The sequence below is a fragment of the Nuphar pumila genome, chromosome 7 (assembly GCF_984573655.1).
Source record: "Nuphar pumila chromosome 7, dmNupPumi1.hap1.1, whole genome shotgun sequence".
Classification (NCBI taxonomy): domain Eukaryota; kingdom Viridiplantae; phylum Streptophyta; class Magnoliopsida; order Nymphaeales; family Nymphaeaceae; genus Nuphar; species Nuphar pumila.
Window position 1 is genome coordinate 34,932,261 of NC_143255.1, and position 20,870 is coordinate 34,953,130.

The 20,870-nt window shown below is 34.6% G+C and overlaps 1 protein-coding gene across 1 annotated transcript in view; it reads right to left on the bottom strand.

The window, feature by feature from the left end:
* The window catches only part of CYCH;1 (cyclin H;1), a 57,094-nt gene that overhangs the window by 6,871 nt on the left and 29,353 nt on the right, over positions 1 to 20,870 (bottom strand). Inside the window, exons 3-8 of the mRNA XM_090014203.1 lie at positions 11,812 to 11,890; positions 11,514 to 11,635; positions 11,366 to 11,439; positions 3,642 to 3,762; positions 3,483 to 3,551; positions 223 to 261 (exon numbers count right to left, since the gene is read on the bottom strand). Coding sequence (XP_089870329.1) covers positions 223 to 261; positions 3,483 to 3,551; positions 3,642 to 3,762; positions 11,366 to 11,439; positions 11,514 to 11,635; positions 11,812 to 11,890 — 504 coding nt within the window. The remainder of the gene's footprint in view (positions 1 to 222; positions 262 to 3,482; positions 3,552 to 3,641; positions 3,763 to 11,365; positions 11,440 to 11,513; positions 11,636 to 11,811; positions 11,891 to 20,870) is intronic.

Genomic DNA, 20,870 nt, shown 5'->3' on the forward strand with positions numbered 1-20,870 from the left:
ATATCGGCGACAATGATTTAGATCATAGTTATAAAAAGTGTAACGTATCATAAGATATGTTACAATATGGGTCTTAAACAGTCTAGATCTGACATAATATCCCCTAAAACTAGTTTGAAGGGTGTATCTATCCTGTACAGTATGTATGCCCATGCAATTTAGAGCATCACATAAATGGGACAAGGCTTGATGACAACTGTGGTGATGATGATGCATGATTACCTTAATCTTCTGCTGACCATTCTTTGCTTGGCAGAATTCCTTATAAACAATGAAAAACAAAGATAAGCATCAAAGCTAAAGTCATACATATCAAAAATCAAATAAGTACAAAGAATTAAAAAAACTAACAATATATGATCATTAAAAAAAGTTCTAGACTCTTTAAGACTCTGAGGTGGGTACAAATATGTTAACTAGGCACTTGAAAAAGCAAAAAAGAGCCCCCATATGCACCATAGATTGATTAAAAACATTCAAGGAAAAACATTCTATGATAGTTTCAAAGGAATTTTAATAAACAAAGTTCCAAGAAGACATAAAAGATCTTATAACGTATAGATACTGAATCACATCTGTGTGAGGTGGAATGAGATAGCAGGATGGTAAGTTGCACTATCACAATCGAGTGATCTTGTTGAATCACTCTGGGGCTATCCCCAAGCTTGCCTTTTAAAAAAAAAGAACACATTGATAACATGTATCTAGGACATAATATGCAACAATAAAACACTCAATTAGTTGAGGAATACAAGTGGAATTTGGTCTGTTTACATATGACAACAGTGCATGACAAGTTTTAAACAACAAACCAAATTAATGACCATATGAAATATGTAAGATCATGTATAAGGTTCATAATTGATTGCCTAAAAAGGTGATGCTTAACACGGACATGGAGGACAAATACATGTAAATATCCTCTTTTTATTTAGTTTCCATCTCAAATATGTACTTAGCTTGTATAGACGGAAAAAGATAATATTGTGGAATCTTTGAACCTATCTCACATGGACACACCATACAATACAACTTATCTGCGTTGACAGGACAACACAAACACCGTGATACTTCAACATGCTTAAGCATGTGTTGGGCACAATCAACTCAATTTGGATGGTTTTATTCGTCTATAATCTTAATTGTTCATTTTGTAGTTCATTTCTATTCTTTTGTAATTCTGTGGTCAGCATCAAGTTTGCATTTCTTAATGATCTTGATATTTGTTTTGATAGTTGATATCAGTAATTAAAAATTGCTTTTCATGCAAATACATATTATATACAAACATACACACGCATATATATATATATATATATATATATATATATATATATATATATATATATATATATATATATATATATATATATAGTGTGTGTGTGTGTGTGTGTTTGTGTGTGCATAACACAGACATAATATATGTTCTTTTATTCAGTTTAATTTTGCATTTTATGTATGGAAAATGTTTTCATAAATTGGAGTATATCATGTTCAAGATACACTAGTATTTTCTGAAACTAGTAGGATAATGTTAACCACCATGACCAATGCCACCCTACACAAAAAAGATGCAGGCCATTGGACTAAGTTTCATTTGGTCAAACCAAGCATAGAGTTGACATATCTACCGGTGCCAAGGGTACCCACAAAAAGAGAGAATATGTCCTCATCAGTTTCCTCTGCATGAAGGATGAATATTGGTAGAGCAAGTGATGCTCTTAAAAAAAGGTACCAAACCCACCAGTATCCATCATCACCATTACTAGAAATCATTGCATAGGGTAGCATATACTCTCTCTCTCTCTCTCTCTCTCTCTCTCTCTCTCTCTCTCTCTCTCTCTCTCTCCCTCTCTCTCTGTGTGTGTGTGTGTGTATATATATATCAATGTTGCGAAAAGCATTGACACATAGCAAAGCGCTCACCAGAATATGAAGCGAGGCATAAGCCTCAAGGCGTAAAGCGTAAGCCTCAAAAATACATTTTTAAAAATTTAAAAATATCTAAAAATATAAATAAATAAATAAAATGCTTTATTGACAAAGCAACAACCAATAAAAAATAAAAAATCTCAAATAAATACCGAAAATATCAGTTTTTTACTTTCCATGATATAACCGTCTAAGTACATGTACACACACAGTCATGCATATTTGCAAATAATAACACAAACTGAAAGTAACAATAAACAATTTGAAATATACGAAAGAAGATGAAGAAGAAAAAGAAGAAGAAGAAGAAAAGGAAGGAGGGAAGAAGAAGAAGAAAGAAGAGAATAAAAGAAGAAGAAAGAAGAGAATAAAAGGAGAGAAACAGGTACGTACCTGGTGGTGGTGGGGGGAGTGTCCTAACCCATCGGGGGTCTCCCCCATTCTTTTTTTTTCTTTTACTATCATATTTAGGTCAAATGAGAGCTTTGACCTCCATTTGACCCAAGTAGGCTGAGGTGTGCGCCTCAGCCTAAGGCGTGCCTTGCTTCAAAAAGCGTGCTTCAAGGCCTATGAGGCACACACCTCAGGCCTTTTGCACTATGCACGTGCGCCTCAAGGCGAGACACACTTTTTACAACACTGATATATATATATATATATATATATATATATATATATATATATATATATATATATATATAAAACCACAATTAACTATATGTGCAATCTAGTTGGGAAATCATAGAAGTTGAATCAGCTTAATGTGACCTCATAGATGGTTTGTTTGTTAGGAATCACACATTGAATCATGCGTTTTCGATGTAAAAACCAGGTTTTGTTGAGTCATGAAAATTGGTATACTGTAGGCTGTTGATTTTTTAAGCCCTTGAAAATCCTGCTTACATGTTGCAAACACATGACTCGAAGCATCTCATACTAAACAAACCACGTAGATCACATCTATAGGGTTTGATCTACTTAAAAAATATAAAATATTAAATATTAAAAAACATTTTTGCTACTAGATTGCACATACAATCAGCCACAGAAAAAAATAATTAATTAGTTATAAATTGAAAGGTGTGCACCAACCTTGGACCATCCAATCAGATGATGAGATGGTCAAAAGGCCCCTAAATATGTAATCTACATGGTTTCTTTAACAAAAAACAAGTTTTGAATCATGTGATTGTTGTGTAAGAAAGATTTTTAAGGGCTTAAAAAACCAATGGCCTACAATGTATCAAAATTTTACAACTCAAAAAATCATGAGTTTAGTTCAGAAACCATAATCAAAGGTGTGATCCCTAGCAAAATAACCATGCTGAACACATTTATGAGATAGGATTGAGTAACAGAAAGGTTTTTTATCTAGTTAAGTGGGTGACATGAGTGCCCACCTTAATCAGTGCCGACTTACCAAGTACTTAATTGATTACTAAGAGCAATTTTTTAATTTGCATGATAGCAGGTCTGGAAGACTCAAAATCAAGGAATGGAATATTCAGTTGGATACAAACTTGAATAACAACAGTGCGGTTGCTGCTAACCTCCATGTCTTCAACAAAGCCGTCAATGGAGCGATATGGTGCATACACAATAAGATCAAATCCCAAACTCTGGTGAGCATTAAATTGATTGAATGAGAAAGGAAACCCATGCAGCGAGCTTAAAAAACACATGAAATGATAAATTCAGTATGACCTTGCCTGCAGAACTATCATTTCATTGTTAAGAATCACTTGATGATCTTGCTGAATTCCTTTGCCAAGCTCCTCTGCAGATACATGAAATTCTTCTACTTTGCACGATGCATATACGCAAGTTAGCCTGCACAAAAGAATCAAACATACAAATCACACAAAGTAAACCAACCTTGGAGGTCATAAATATTTGCTTTATCTTTAAATTTCCATTATAGGTTTCAAAGATCATACAAGTTTATAAAACTTAAATAAGGAAAGTGGGAAGACCTAGAATTGTCTCATTCTTGGCACACGATGAATGAGCTCCATAAATTATTTATTTACAATAGACACATATAGGCACTTGTGCTAATTGATACCCATGCATGACTAAACAATTCTATTCAAATTAACCTGTTAAGAAATCAATTAGATTATGCATTTTGACAGTACAATATATTATTCTTATTTTAGTATATTTCAAACTAAAAGTAATGACATCATAAATGACTTCAGTGGCTGAAAGCTATACCAAGTAAGCCATGAAAAATAAGAGAAGTTCATGGACAGGTTAGTGGTTGATAATAGCTAGACAGGATACAGTTGCCCCATCTTAACTGAGTTCTCGGGTTTGAATCCCATAGGGGGGGCTAGTCTCATCCCGATTATCAAAAGAGAAATCATTGCTAACCATGTTCAAGCATGAATTTGAAAACCTTGTGTCCTGCAACCCTACAATATGGTGGAACACTCCATGTTTCTCCAATTTCTAAGTGTTAGAACTCTGAGGCATGCTCAAGAGCCCTAAATACTGAAATATTTCATGGTATAAGATCATATCAATAGCTAATAGATCTACCCATGGTAGAAAAAGATTAAAGAAAAAAAGTACCGGGATGACCGGTCATAAAACAACTGAAATGTAAAAGGCTCAAATAAATTTTCCGCTTTTTCTTTATCATTTATATAGCAAAATAAAAAAGGCAAAGAAAAGAAAGAAAGCAAGCCTTTACCATAAACAAAATTATAGCGCCCAGATATGTGGACAAGAATTCAAGTTACATAAAAGAAGCATACCTCATAGAATTAGAAGCACTCTGGAGTAGGTTACAATTAAAAGAAACAATGGAAAACAAAAAAGCTTTCTAGTTTCTACCAATGGAAATATGCAAGCTCAATACAGCTGAGTGACATCCATGCCATATGAATGTGAAGAATGTGTTAAAATGTAATCCTATCTTTCATTGTGTATATATATATATATATATATATATATATATATATATATATATATATATATATAGAGAGAGAGAGAGAGAGAGAGAGAGAGAGAGAGAGAGAGATACATATATACTATGTATATGTACCTCTCTCTCTATATTTATTTAGCTTATAATACCCGAAAAGGTTATTTCTGTAATTCTACTTTTTACGCATATTCCATTTGGAATATGATTGTAATTTATTTTTCTTTTCTTTTATCTTTTTCTTTTTGTTTTTTATTCTTTTCTTTTTTTATTTTATTTATTCTACCTTGGGGGGCACAATGTAGACGTTGGACCCCTCCAATGGTCACATTTATGACCGTTGGAGGGGCTCCAACGACTACATTGGAGCCCCTCCAAGGTCTCAAATGTAATCCCTTATAAATAGGGGATCTCTCTTTTTGTTCTCTCAAGCTTGTGAGCTCAAGTTTTTTTTTTATTTCTAATATATTGTGGCATTTCATGCCTTTGTGCATGTTCGTATTGTTTTATGCCTTTGTGCATATTAGTTCAAGTGTTCTTTGAGTGCCTTTGTGCACATCTCTTGTGAGGGTTTAGTACTTGTATGTGTATTGTCTCATTGAAGACAATTTTACATGGTATCAGAGTTTGGTTAAAGATTGAAGATCATGTGATTCTTCATTTTTCGGGTGCCTCGAAAAATGTGCCATTGGCTTCTTGAAGATTGGAGTGGGGGTTTCTCTTCCTTCAATATTTTAGAAGAGCTCTACGACAAGTAAGACTTAAAAGTCTACTTGTGGTACGTATTTATTCTTCCTTCTTTCCTCTCTAATGGGTGAAAAAGAGTCTCATTTGTCTCCTGGATTTAAACTCAATGGTTTCAACTATCACGTTTGGGCCGGAAATATGAAGGCTCACATAAAAGGAAAAGGTCTTTGGGGTTATGTACAAGGCACAATCCCGGAACCGAAACCCAAAATCACCTTAATGGAGAAAGGTGAAATTAAGATCCTTGAAGGGGAGGAAAGAACCAAAGCTCTTGAAGAATATTCTAAGAAGCATGATGAATGGGAAATGAAAAATTTCAAAATATTGTCTTGAATTTTTTCATCCGTTGAGACAAAAATCAACGCAAATATTATCAAATTCAAAAAGGTCTCTCAAGCATGGGAGTATCTTGAGAAAATGTATACCTCAAGGGACTTCTCATAAATATTATCTTCAAAAGAAAGCCCTAACTCTTGTTCAAAGCGAAATGACCATTAAAAAATATTTTGCCAAACTTTCTTTCATTTGGGACGAGCTTGTTATGCTCGAACCAAAATGAAGTGGAGAGGCGATTAAACTTCGTCATAAACAATTGGAAGAAGATCGATTCTTCAATTTTTTGAATGGGCTAAGGCCCGATTTTGAGCAAATAAGGTCTTCTCTCTTGTCCTCTTTTACTCCTCCTTCTCTTGAGGATGTTCTCACCAAACTAAGTGGAGAAGAGACTCGTATGGGTATAAGTAAGCAAAGGTCAAATGTGTTTGTGGTTTCATCAAATTCCGAAGAAAATGATGGGGTCAATGCGGTGTCGAAGCCCAAAAATAATTTAAGAGCTTATCGCCCCCCTTATTTTAAAAATCAAAATCAAGGAAGTAATGATGGACAAGGTGGAAAAAATGATTATAGCAAAATTATTTGCCATTTTTGTAAAAAAACAAGGCATATCAAACCTGTCTGTCCCAAGTGAAAGAAATTGTTAGCCATGGCCACCACTTCTCAACCGCAAAAGGAGGAGAATTCTTCAAATGGATCTCTTTCCCTAAATCAAAGTGTGGAGGCGCTTCAACCTCTTCTCAAGGGAGCCATCTCGAGAGCCGTCGTGTCTACTTTTTCCCCTCCAGGTAAAACTTCTTGACTTTTGGACTCAGGTGCATCATTTCATATGTCTCCAAATATGCTTTCTCTTTTCGAATATTCAAAAAATATATTTCCATCTTTTGTTTCTACTGTGGATGACACTTCTCTTGAAATTAAAGGCGTTGAGAATTTTGAAACTTAAGATTTTTTTATTCCTAAAATTAGATTTATACCAAAATTGAACTTGAACCTTCTCTCCGTTTTTCAACTCTCGGACCATGGATATGATATTAAATTTTCCTCTGATAAATGTTTAATACAGGATCGACGGTCCGGGAAGTTGATTGGGGAAGGCTCTAGAGAAGGAGACTTATACTATATGGACTCTCTTCAAATTCCTAAAAATTCTTTTTGTAATGTTGCCCAACATAAAGATATAAATGTTTGGCACAAAAGACTTAGTCATCCCAATATCACCAAGTTATCCTATTTACATTTTGCTAAAAAATCTTTGTAAAATACTTTCTCTTTGTAATGACTGTATTCTTGAAAAAATGAGAAGTATGCTTTTTGAGCAAAGATCCATGTTTACTTCTAAACCTTTTGAAATTGTTCATTCGGATGTTTGGGGACCAGCACCTGTTGTTTCAAAGGGAAGATTTGTCTATTATGTGATCTTTGTGGATGACTTTTCTAGGTACTCTTGGATATATTTTCTCAGACATAAGCATGAAGTTTTTTCATATTTTATATCATATCATGTGATGATTAAGAATCAATTTAATAGCAATCTAAAGATATTTAGAACCGATTCCGGAGGAGAGTATCTCTCCAATGAATTCAAAAAGTATCTTGAAGATAATGGTATTGCTCATCAAAAGTCATGTCCTAAAACCCCCAACAAAATGGGTTGTCGAAAGAAAACATAGTGATATCATTGAAACCACTCGAACTCTTCTCATATCTCAAAATATTCCAAAAACAATTTGGGCTGAGGCGGCTCTTGCATCTGTTTACCTTATCAATCGTCTACCATCCATAAATTTGGATAAAATCTCTTCCCTTGAAATATTATATAAAAAGGAACCTGCTTATAACAGGCTGCGATTTTTTGGTTGCAAATGCTTTGTCCTTACGGATAAAAATGATAAACTTTCACCTAAAGCTATTCCTTGTGCCTTTCTTGGCTATTCCGAGACTCAAAAAGGATTTCGTTGTTATGATTCTAAAAATGATAAGTTATATGTTTCAAGAAATGTGACATTTTTGGAAAATGAAAGTGGCTTTGAAAAAAATGACTCTCATCCCGAAAATATGTACTCTTTTTTATTTGACCTACTATCTAGTAATGATGATATGTATAGTGATGATGAAATATCATCAAACCACGATAGTGATAATGAAGTAGACATTAATGACTTCAACTCACCTAGTGTTCAAGAAGATAGGGCATTAAATGATCCTATAACCTATTCACGTAGAGATAGAAGTACTTTTAGGAGTGCAATTGAGCAATATAGTGATTCTATTCCCACACAGAATCCCAGAGGATCAAACCAAGGAATTTTGAGGAAGCTAAAAAATGCGTAGAATGGCAAGAAGCTATGGAAAATGAACTCAAAGCTCTTAGGAAAGCTAACACATGAAAATTTCAAACTCTATCATTTGGAAAGAAAACTATAGGTTGTCGTTGGGTGTTTAAAGTTAAGACTAAGAGTGACGGATCTCTTGAGAGGTATAAAGTTTGCTTAGTCACGAAAGGGTATGGTCAAGAATATAGAATCGACTATGAAGAGACATTTGCACCTGTAGCACGGATGGTTACAGTCAGATGTCTTATCACTATTGCGTCTATTAAAAAATGAAATATTTTTCAAATGGATGTTAAAAATATTTTTTTAAAGGATGACTTTAATGAAGAAGTTTATATGAATGCTCCACTAGGTATGAAAATTCCTAAAGATAAAGTTTTTCGTCTTCGAAAAGCTCTTTATAGATTGAAACAAGCTCCTAAAGCCTGGTATGACAGATTTAACAATATAATGTTAGAAAATGATTTTTCTTCATGTTATATAGATACTGCATTATTTACCAAAATATCTGATGCAGGTACTGTTATATTATTATTATTATATGTTGATGATATGTTAATAACAGGTGATGATGTCAAAGGAGTCAAGAACATTAAATCTGTCTTGACTTTGAAATTTGAAATGCCAAACTTAGGTTTTCTGACATATTTCTTGGGGATTGAGGTTGCTTATTCTCAACGTGGTTATTTTTTATCTCAAACTAAACTTGCTTGTGAGATTATTGACAGATCAGGAATCTCAGATGACAAAATTTGTGAAACTCCTGAAATAGTGGGCTAAAAAATAAAGATTGATGACGGGATTCCTCTGACAGATCCTACTCCTTACAGGCAACTGCTAGACTCACTAATGTATCTTAGCATCACCAGGCCTAATATATCACATGTGATCCACATTGCCAGCCATTTCCAACATGCTCCTACATCGGTTCACATGAGTGTAGTTCTTCGCATCATCAGGTACTTAAAGAAAACTGCAAATAAGGGAGTTTTTTGTCCTTATCTTCAGAATTAAATTTAATTGCTTATACTGACTCTGATTAGGGAGGTGACCCTAATAATCGTCACTCCACCACTGGTGTTTATGTCTTTTAGGAGAATCATTAGTCTTTTGGAAGTGTAAGAAGCAACAGAAAGTTTCTTTGTCCTCCACTGAAGCTAAATATAGAGTCATGGCATCCACAACCATCGAAATTGTATAGATTCAGCGTCTTTTAGAAGATATGAGAGTTTATATTAAAGAGCCAACGAAGTTATGCAGTGACAAAAAAAGTGCAATTTATATTGCCAAGAATCACACTTTTCATGAGCGCACGAAGCATATCGAGATCGACTGCCACTATGTCAGGGAAGAATAATTGAAGAAGGTTATTGACCTCCCTTACGTGACGTCTGAGTACCAACTGGCTGACTTCTTCACTAAGGCACTTTGTTCGCCTATATTTCATTTTCTTCTTGGCAAACTTGCGGTCATCACACCGTAAGTTTGAGGGGGGGTGTTAAAATGTAATCCTATCTTTCGTTGTATATATATAGAGAGAGAGAGATACATATATACTATGTATATATGTAAATGTACCTCTATATATATATATATATATTTATTTAGCTTATAATACCCGAAAAGGGTATTTCTGTAATTCCACTTTTTACGCATATTCCATTTGGAATATGATCGTAATTTGTTTTTCTTTTCTTTTATCTTTTTCTTTTTGTTTTTTATTCTTTTCTTTTCTTTTCTTTTTTATTTATTCCACCTTGGGGGGCCCAATGTAGACATTGGACCCCTCCAATTGTCACATTTGTGACTGTTGGAGGGGCTCCAACGACTACATTGGAGCCCCTCTAAGGTCTCCAATGTAATCCCCTATAAATAGGGGCTCTCTCTCTTTGTTCTCTCAAGCTTGTGAGCTCAAGCTTTTCTTATTTCTAATATATTGTGGCATTTCATGCCTTTGTACGTGTTTGTATTGTTTTATGCCTTTGTGCATATTAGTTCAGTGTTCTTTGAGTGCCTTTGTGCACATCTCTTGTGAGGGTTTAGTGCTTGAATGTGTATTGTCTCATTGAAGACAATTTTACATAATGTAGTTCATTGTCATTGAGGAAGTGTGTTCCACATCAACTGCATTTGCAATTCATTTTATGGGATAAGCTCTCGGGCTATATGTTTTCAAGGTTTTGGAGGGGCATTATCTCCGATGGGATCCAAAGTGAATTGTATGATATGTCCAACAACAATCTCCTGCTAGGGAACAATTTCTTTTTTCATATGAATATCAATCAATTCAAGAATTTAAAATTAATTGATTAATCAATTCAAGAATATCATTAATGTCTGGGTAATTCTTTTTTCCAGATGTGTGTGAATATCAATCAATTCAAGAATGGAGACAGTGTCAACATGTCTGGACATGGGTATGACACCCTTCTGGAAGTACCCATGTTACACTGCCGCAAAAATATGTAAAAGAAATTTAAAATTATGAATAACTATCCAAAATATGAAATCAAACATAAATTATCAGTCAAATTCTCCATTCTTTCAAAAAAGAAAAACACAAATGATTAGTTGAACTTGGACAATTTGAAAGGAATAGGATCCCAACGAGAGCCTTATGAACTTTGCTCCAATGTCATGTAAGATCTAGTTTCACCATAATTTTATTAGAAGATTAAATTTACAACAGTGCATTAGGAGGCCAACGCAAGTACCCGTCATTTAAATTTTAAACTGATAAGTTATATAAACTGTCATCCCTAAGAACAAAACTAGAACCGCTTTAGAACATGCAGATAAGATAATAAAACAACTATGATGACCTTTGAGGACATAACAATGAAGCCAACTCAAGTAACATCCAAAGCTAAACTATTAATTGGACATAGCACAAAGCACAGAAAGCCCAATATCATATCCACAGAAACCCAAACTTCATGGCTTGGTAGGTTAGGCTTCCACTCCAGTTACTATTTTCATGGCATCAAGTTGTTTGAATGGCAATGAGCAGCAAGGCCACAGCAGCCAGAACTATAATAAAACACACTTAAATTTGTGAAAAGAAAAAACTAAATCTTAGTCTTACATTATGTGTTTCGGGTCATGCTCCATCACTGACCACTGCAAATAAAACCTTTTAAAATATATAATGGCTGTTGCCTGCAAACAATTGAGAGATGAAGGATAAGCGTTTGCGTATGAATAAACTATGCTACAGGAAATCCATTGCCAACCTGAATTTTGTGAGGAAATCCAAAGGCTCCACAAACTTCTTGTATTTTTTGTTCATAAAATATGCGTATAAGTTGCTCTTCTTCCACAGTAAGTGGCTCAGGGAGATTATGCCTTTCATTGCCTGCATATATCAAAAGGTCTAACAGCATGATTACAAGTAAAGGACACAAAGAGTCTAAAATTGATCAGAAATTCATTCTAAAGCTTATAGTTCAACAACCATTTGGATGGAGAGAAACCATATCAAGTAGAACAAAGGACAAAGACAAGTCATAACCAAAAAAAGGATCCATTTACCATTTTCTCTCGAATCAATTTGTTGTTCAGGGTATGCAATAGACCCATCAATGTCCACTTCCAAGCGTGTAGCTCCATACTTCAAGAAAGAAAAACAATTGATTTATGCCTATCTTCCATGAAGTAACCAATATCAATTTAACTATACAGAGGCACTGCAGCCAGATATTCTTTTGATACATGATAAGCTTGTATGCATGTAGATGCACAAAAATCAAATCCTTATACAAAAATATAAGATTTCATATAATTTTTCACAGCCATTTGTGAAAGTATCTCCAACAAGATACTATAATCAAGACCCAATATTCTTGATGAAGGACAAACGCACACATGCACAATAAGAACACTTAGAACACTTGTGCACAAAGGCACAAACCAATCAATTTCACAAATGCACTAAAAGAAAGAATATAATCTTTATTGAATACTTGGGCTTTGACCCAAAGCCATGAGGAATTACAAGGGGAGAACCCCTATTTATAAGACACAAAGAGGGTCCTTGGATGGGCTCCACTGGTAGACGTTGGAGCCCCTTCAACGGTCACAAATGTGACCGTTGCAGGGGCCCATCGTCTATTTGAGTGGGCCCCCCAAGGTACCTTTTGGTACAAAATAAAAAAAACAAAAACAAAAATAAAAAATAAAGGAAAGAAAAATACAAACACATTCACGAAAATGAATGTGCGTAAAATTGAAGAAATGACTAAACTACCCCTATGACTAAAATAATGAAAAATATATATTTTATATATATAAATGGATAGATACATATACATATATATCATATATGTATATGTATCATCCTTTATATATATAAAATATATAAGGTTACAAGATTTCGGTAATATAATTTAACACCCCTCCTCAAACTTAGGGCAAGATGACCGAGAGTTTGCCAAGAAAAAAGTTGAAGCGCGGAGCACACAACGCTTTGGTGAAGAAGTCTGTCAACTGATATTCTGAAGTTACATATGGAAGATCAATGACCCCTTTCAGATATGCTTCACGAATATAGTGACAGTCCATCTCAATGTGTTTGGTATGCTCATGAAATGTGTGATTTTTTGCAATATAAATTGCACTCTTGTTATCACAGCAGAGCTTGGTGGGCCCTTCTACATTAATCCCCATATCTTCTAATAGCTGATGAATCCACACAATTTTCATGGTAGTTGTTGTCATGACTCGATATTCAACTTCGGTAGAGGATAACAACACTTTCTGCTGCTTCTTACATCTCCATGAGATCAGCGAGTCTCCTAAAAATACACAAAAACCAATGGTGGAGTGACGGTTATTTGAGTCACTTCCCCAGTCAGAGTTAGTATAGGCAATCAATTTCAATTCAGAAGAAGATGATAAGAATACTCCCTTATTTAATGTACCATTTATGTATCTGATGATAATGACACTCATATGAATAGATGTTGGTGCATGCAGAAACTGGCTTGCATTATGAACTGCATGAGAAATATTTGATCTAGTAATACTCAGATACATCAGTGACTCCACAAGCTGCCTGTAGAGAATGAGATCAGAAAGAGGAATGCCATCATCAATTTTCATTTTAGCTCCTATTATAGCAGGAGTTTCACAATTTATCATCAGTAATACTTGATCTGTCAAGAATCTCAGAGGCAAGCTTAGTTTGAGATAAAAAATACCCTCTATGAGAGTATGTTACTTCAATACCCAAAAAATAGGTTAGAAATCTCAAATCAGACATTTCAAATTTATCCTTTAAGATTGATTTTATGTTTTTAACTCCTTTAGTATCACTTCCAGTTATTAGCATATCATCCACATACAAAAACAAAATAATTATTCCTGCATTGGTTTTTCTAACAAACAGAGCAGTGTCAGTATGAGAAACCATTTTCTAACATTATAGAATTAAATCTATCATACTAGGCCTTGGGGGATTGTTTTAAACCATACAGTGCTTTTCGAAGACGAAGCACTTTCCCTTGGGGAGTCTCCATTCCAGGCGGAGCATCCATATATACCTCTTCATTCAGATCACCATTTAAAAAGGCATTTTTGACATCCATTTGATAGATGTTTCATTTGTTAATTGAGGTAACAGTGATGAGGCATCTGACAATGACCATTCGGGCTATAGGGGCAAATGTTTCTTTATAGTCAATCACGTATCCTTGACTATATCCCTTAGAGACTAGCCAAGCTTTATATCTCTCAAGAGATCCGTCGCTCTTAGTTTTTACCTTAAATACCCATCTACACCCTATTGTTTTCTTACCTTTAGAAATATCTTAGAATTCCCAAGTTTTTGCCCTATTGAGAGCCATAAGCTCACATTCCATGGCTTTTAACCATTCATCATTCTTTTTGGTTTCTTCAAAGTTTCTAGGCTCTACATAGGAGTGAATCGCGCTAAGACAAGCTCTATATTTAGGTGTAAAGGAATCATATGAGATGAACCTAGAAGGCACATTTTTATTCCTCTCAGTTCTTCGTAGGTTTTCTTCATTTATTGAAGTGGGACCACTAGGTTCACTGTATTTTTCAATTGCACTTCTAAAACCGTTCCTGTCTCTATGAGTATATGTTATAGGATCTCTCGATGCCCCTTCATTACTATGTTGGAAAATAGGTGGATGGAAGGAAATATTTTCTTCATCTTCTTTATCATTAGCATCATTATGAGTGAGTTCATCATCACTATCATCATTTGTGCCAACAACTCAAAAAGAAAGGAGTAATCCATGTTTTCTTTATAAGGTTCACTCCTCTCAAAACTGCTAACATTTTCCAGAAAACTCACATTTCTGGAAACATATAACTTGTTATTTTTGATATCATAACATCGAAACCCTTTTTGGGTTTCCGAATATCCAAGAAAGGCACATGCAATGGCTTTCGAAGAAAGCTTGTCGTTCTTGTCAGTAAGGACAACACATTTGCAACCGAAAATTCTCAACCGACTATAGTCGGGTTCTTTGCTATACATCATTTCAGAATGCGAGATATTGTTCAAATTTTTAGAAGGTAGCCGATTTATCAGATAAACAGACGCTAAGGCAGCTTTGGCCCAAAAACCTTTTGGGATGTTTTGAGAAATAAGTAGAGTTCGAGTTGTCTCTATTATGTGCCTATGCTTTCTTTCGACTAATCCATTTTGTTGAGGGGGTTTTGGACAGGATCTTTGGTGGAGAATACCATGATTTCAAGATAAGTTTTGAATTCACTTGAAGGTATTCTCCACCAGAGTCAGTTCTAAAAATTTTTAGATTTCCATTAAATTGATTTTTAATCATCATATGATAGGTTTTAAAAGTCGAAAAAACTTCATATTTGTGCTTAAGAAAAAATATCCAACAATATCTCGTGTAGTCATCAACAAAAATGACATAATATGCAAAGCCCCCTTTTGATAAAACAGGTGTCGGTCCCCATACATTCGAATGTACAATTTCAAAAGGTCTTGTTGTAAACATAAATCTTTGACCAAAAGGTAATTTTTTGATTTTCCCAAGAGTACAATCGTTATAAGTGAAATCACTTTTACATAGATTTTTAACAAAAGGTAAGTGAGAAATTTTTACAACATTTGGATGTCTAAGTCTCTTATGCCATATATTAATATCCTTTTGTTGGACAACATTACAAAATGGGTTCTTTGGAATTTGAAGGGAATCAACATAGTAAAGATCGCATTTCCTAGAGCCTTCCCCAATTAACCTCTCGGATTGGTGATCCTGTATCCAACATTTGTTAGATAAAAATTTTATATCACACCCATGATCCGAGAGTTGAGAAACTCAAAGCAAATTTAAGTTTAATTTGGGTATAAATCTAATTTTTGGAATAAAGAACCCTTGTTTTTCAAAATTTCCAATTCCTTTTACTTCAAAAGATGTTTCATCTGTGGATGGAGAAAGACTGTTTGAATATTTTGAAAAAGAACTAATATTTGGGGACATGTGAAATGAAGCACCGGAATCTAAAAGCCACGAGGTCTTACCGGGAGGAGAAGAGGTTGACATAGCGACTCTGGAAATAGCCCCCTTAAGAAGAAGTTGAAGTGCATCCACAATTTGTTGTAGTGAGATAGCTCCATTAGAAGATGACGAGCACTCTTCCTTTTGAGGTTGGGATGTGGTAGCCATAGCTAGCAACTTCTTCCACTTTGGGCAAATAGGCTTGATGTGCCCTGGTTCCTTATAAAAGTGGTACACAAGCTTGCTATAATCCTTCTTTCTACCTTGACCACTTGAACTTTGGTTTTGATTCTTGAAATGGGGAGGCTTGTAGGTCCTTAAGTTGCTCCCCAGTCTTGAAACGACATTAACACCTTCATTTTCTTCATTATTGGAGGGTGTTGCTAGAACACTCAGGTTATTCTTGCTTATACCCATACGAGTCTCTTCCCCCACTTAGTTTAGTAATTAAGTCTTCAAGAGAGGGGGAAGTGAAGGCGGATAGAAGAGAAGACCGAATTTGTTCAAATTCGGGCCTAAGCCCATTCAAGAAATTAAAAAAAATGATCTTCCTCTAATTGTTTATGCCTAAGCTCAATAGTTTCTCTGCTCCATTTGGGCTCAAATATGGCAAGCTCACCCCAAATGAAAGACAACTCCGCAAAATACTCTTTAATAGTCATTTTGTTTTGTTGAAGGGTCAAGGCCCTTTGTTGAAGGTAATATTTGTGGGACAAATCCCTTAAAGTGTACATTTTTTTAAGATATTCTCACGCTTGAGAAGCTTTCTTGAACTTTATAATGTTGGCATTAATCCTTTTCTCAACGGATGAGAAAATCCATGAGAGAATTTTAAAGTTTCTCATCTCCCATTCTTCATGATTCTTATTATAATCTTCAAGTGCCTAGGCTCTTTCTTCTCCTTCAAGGATCTTTATTTCTCCTCTCTCCATCAAAGTGATTTTAGGCTCCAGTTCCGGAATCGAGCCTTGAACATAACCCCAAAGCTCTTTTCCTTTAATATGAGCCTCCATGTTTCCGGCCCAAACGTGATAATTGGAGTCATTAAGTTTAAAACCGAGAGAGAAATGGGAATCTTTTTCACCCATTAGAGAGGAGAAACAAGGGAAAAAGGTACGTACCACAATAGAGATTTAGATTTTTCTTGATAGAAGAGGCTTCTAAAATATTGGATGAATAAAAGAATCCACGCCAATCGTCAAAAATTTGAGGGCACATTTTTTGAGGCACCGATAAAATGAGAGAATCGACACAATCTTCTTTCTTCAACCTTGCTCTGATACCATGTGAAAGTATCTCCAACAAGATACTATAATCAAGACCCAATATTCTTGATGAAGGACAAACGCACACATGCACAATAAGAACACTTGTGCACAAACCAATCAATCTCACAAATGCACTAAAAAAAAGAATATAATCTTTATTGAATACTTGGGCTTTGACCCAAAGCCATGAGGAATTACAAGGGGAGAACCCCTATTTATAAGACACAAAGAGGGGCCTTGGAGGGGCTCCACTCATAGACGGAGGAGCCCCTCCAACGGTCACAAATGTGATCGTTGGAGGTGCCCAACGTCTATTTGTGTGGGCCCCCAAGGTACCTTTTGATACAAAATAAAAAAAAAACAAAAATAAAAATAAAAAAGGAAAGAAAAATACAAACACATTCACAAAAATGAATGTGCATAAAATTGAGGAAATGACTTAACTACCCCTATGACTAAAATAATGAAAAATATATATTTTATATATATAAATGGATAGATACATATACATATATATCATATATGTATATGCATCATCCTTTATATATATAAAATATATAAGGTTACAAGATTTCGGTAATATAATTTAACACCATTATATAACCATCTTAGATATTCCAAAACACAAAAAAAACATCTCAAAACCATTTAACATACTCCATGTTGTATGTGTCGTAGTCCCCACTTTCCACCATACTGAATGAATGACAGACTAACTAATATATGGGTCAGCGGAGAAGTACACAACTTGCAACTGCTCTTTGACAGTTATTAAACAAACATAATATGATGCATTGTACTTGAATTTTTGAAATCAAGGGTGTGATAAGATCTTACATACCCCAAGAATGATTTTATCTTCAACATAAGTTTAGAATACCATTCTACATGAAGCCTATGTAGTTGGGACTTGGATAAAGCTTGTGGATGATGATGATCGATCACGATCATGAAATTGATACTTCAGCATTAGATTCACAACATGGTAACCTACTAATTCTCAATGGATGATATAAAACATAACCATGTTATCATGACTCAACTCCATAGTTATAGCAGTTTAATTGGTTAAAATCATTCAAACTCAAAACTTCATATAAAGGCACTCATGATGCATGTAGAGTGCTAGTAAGATATCATATTAAATAACAGCCATCACGTATACAAAGTTATACATGCAAATATTTATATATAATTGTCACATACATCACCAATGTTTGGAAAATATCGTGATATTATTGCATAAAATAAAATCATATTTGAATCTATTATATTGCAAGATTTTCAAAACACCAAAAATTTAAAATATCACAATGTGATCGATAATATAGCAATATTTTTGCAATAACAATGTCATATATGACTATGTGATGTTCATATTTAGTATTTTTAATATTCTTTTTTTATTTTAAATATGTTTCCTTTATTAATCCTTTTAATACTTTTACTTTTTAAATTTTTTTTACCAGTTCTTTAATTTTTTTATTACTAAAATATAGTATTTTATATTTTTTGCATAATTTTATGTATTTTTATTTTTTAATTGATGATATTTTTCCAATATTTGTAAAATTCTATACTATTTAGGCTACTAAAATATGAGAACTAGAGTATCAGCCGAGATTTGCATGGGGCACTTTTTTTTCCCTTAAAACTCACTTTGAAATGACTGACTTAGGTTTATTAAGATATTTTTTAGGCATTGAAGTTGCTTATTCCCCTCGGGGGTATTTGATATCTCAATCTAAATTTGCTCTTGATATCGTTTCCAGGTCTGGAATTACAGATGATAAGAAAGTAGACACTCCAGAAGTTGTCAATGTTAAAATGAAAATTGATGATGGAGAACTTTATTGATGATCCTACTCCTTATAGACAGCTTGTTGGAGCGCTTTCTTATCTTTCCATTACTAGGCCAGATATAACTCATGCGGTTCATACAGTCAGTCAGTTTCAGCATGCTCCCACCTCCGTGCACATGGGAGCGATTTTGCGTATTATTAGATACTTAAAATCCTCTCTTTCACGAGGACTCTTCTTGTCTGCTTCATCTTCATTAAATTTAATTGCATATACTGATGTTGACTGGGGAGGTGATCCCAATAATAGACACTCAACTACTGGGTTTTGTGTGTTCCTTAGGTGAAACCTTAATTTCGTGGAGGTGCAAAAAGCAACAGAAAGTCTCTCTTTCCTCCACCGAAGCTGAATACATAGCCACGGCAACCACCACTATGGAGGTTGTTTGGCTCAGACGATTGCTAGCAGATATGGGAGCTAAAGCAACGCAAGCTTCAAAGATGTGCTGTGACAACAAAAGTGCGATCTACATTGCAAGCAACCGGACATTCCATGAGCGCACTAAACACATTGAGATGGATTGTCACTATGTCAGAGAGGAATACTTAAATGGAACCATTGATCTGCCATATGTTACATCAGAATATCAATTAGCACACTTCTTCACCAAGCCTCTCGCTGCTCCCAGATTTCACTTCCTCTTAGACAAACTTTCACTCATTGTACCGTAAGTTTGAAGGAGAGTGTTAAAATGTAAACTGTAATATATATATATATATATATTATTTAATATTATTATATTTTCTTTTATTATTTTCTCTTTTTATTTTTCTTTATTTTCTTTTTTAGCATCTAGTTCAATAGAAACTAGATATTTGATCCAGTCAAGTTCCTGTTGGAACTTGACTGTGCAAATAGCTGTTGGACTGTAGTCCAACAGCTATAATAAATGTTGTTGGACTATAGTCCAACAGCTATAATAATAAATGTTGTTGGACTGTAGTCCAACCGCTATATTAAGAGACGTTGGAATCCAACGTCTCTTTTGGAGAGCTCAAAATGAGCTCTCCTCTCTCTCCCACTTTTTTGTATATATAGGGGTGAACCCCTTCAATGTAAATAATTATGCTTCTTAAGCATTTTGTTCATGAATAAAGTATTATTTATTTTTCAAGTGTTCTTCCTTTTATACCCTTTCAAGGGTCATGCTTGTAGTGTCTCCAATAGACACTTGTTTGTGAGTTATTTGTGCATTTGTTGAAGACCACCATTTCATTACATGGTATCAGAGCTACGAAATCCTTAGATCTTGAAGTGCTTCCGCCTCGATTTTCATGCCACATTTACAAAAGGTGTTTCATTACCTTGTTCGTGGCTCAAGAAGATTTGTTTGAAGAAAGGCGAACTTGTGCTACAAAAAATTTTGGTTTTGTATCCTCTCTTATTCCTTTGTCTACTCTTTTTCTTTTCTTTTTATTTTTCTCTCTCTCTCCTCATATTTATTCCTCTCTTACCCTTGTAAAAGATGGATGACAATGATAAGATCACCATCATTCCTATGAAGCTAAATGATACTAACTATGTAATGTGGGCTTCGATTATGAAGCACCACATTTGGGGAAAAGGTTTATGGGGTATAGTGGATGGTTCCGATTTGGAACCTAAACTATCTCTTACCTAGAAAGAGGGTGATAAAGAGGTTCCTCTAACGGAAGAAGAGAAGAGTAAGGCGTTAGCCACTTATGAAAAGAAATGGAAAGAATGGAGGATAGGGCATGCAAAAATTATGTCATGGCTCATCAATAGCATAGACATTAAAAAATGCTCTAGTCTAGCTAAGTTTGAGCATGCCGATAAGGCTTGGGAATACCTCAAAAACATGTATTCCCTAAAGATATTGCACATGTATGCAATTTACAAGATAAAGTTCGGACAATGACTCAAAAAGATAAAACTATTCGAGAATATTATAATGAGTTGTCCGAACTTTGGGAAGAGTTGGCTCTTCTTGAGCCCAAATGGCATT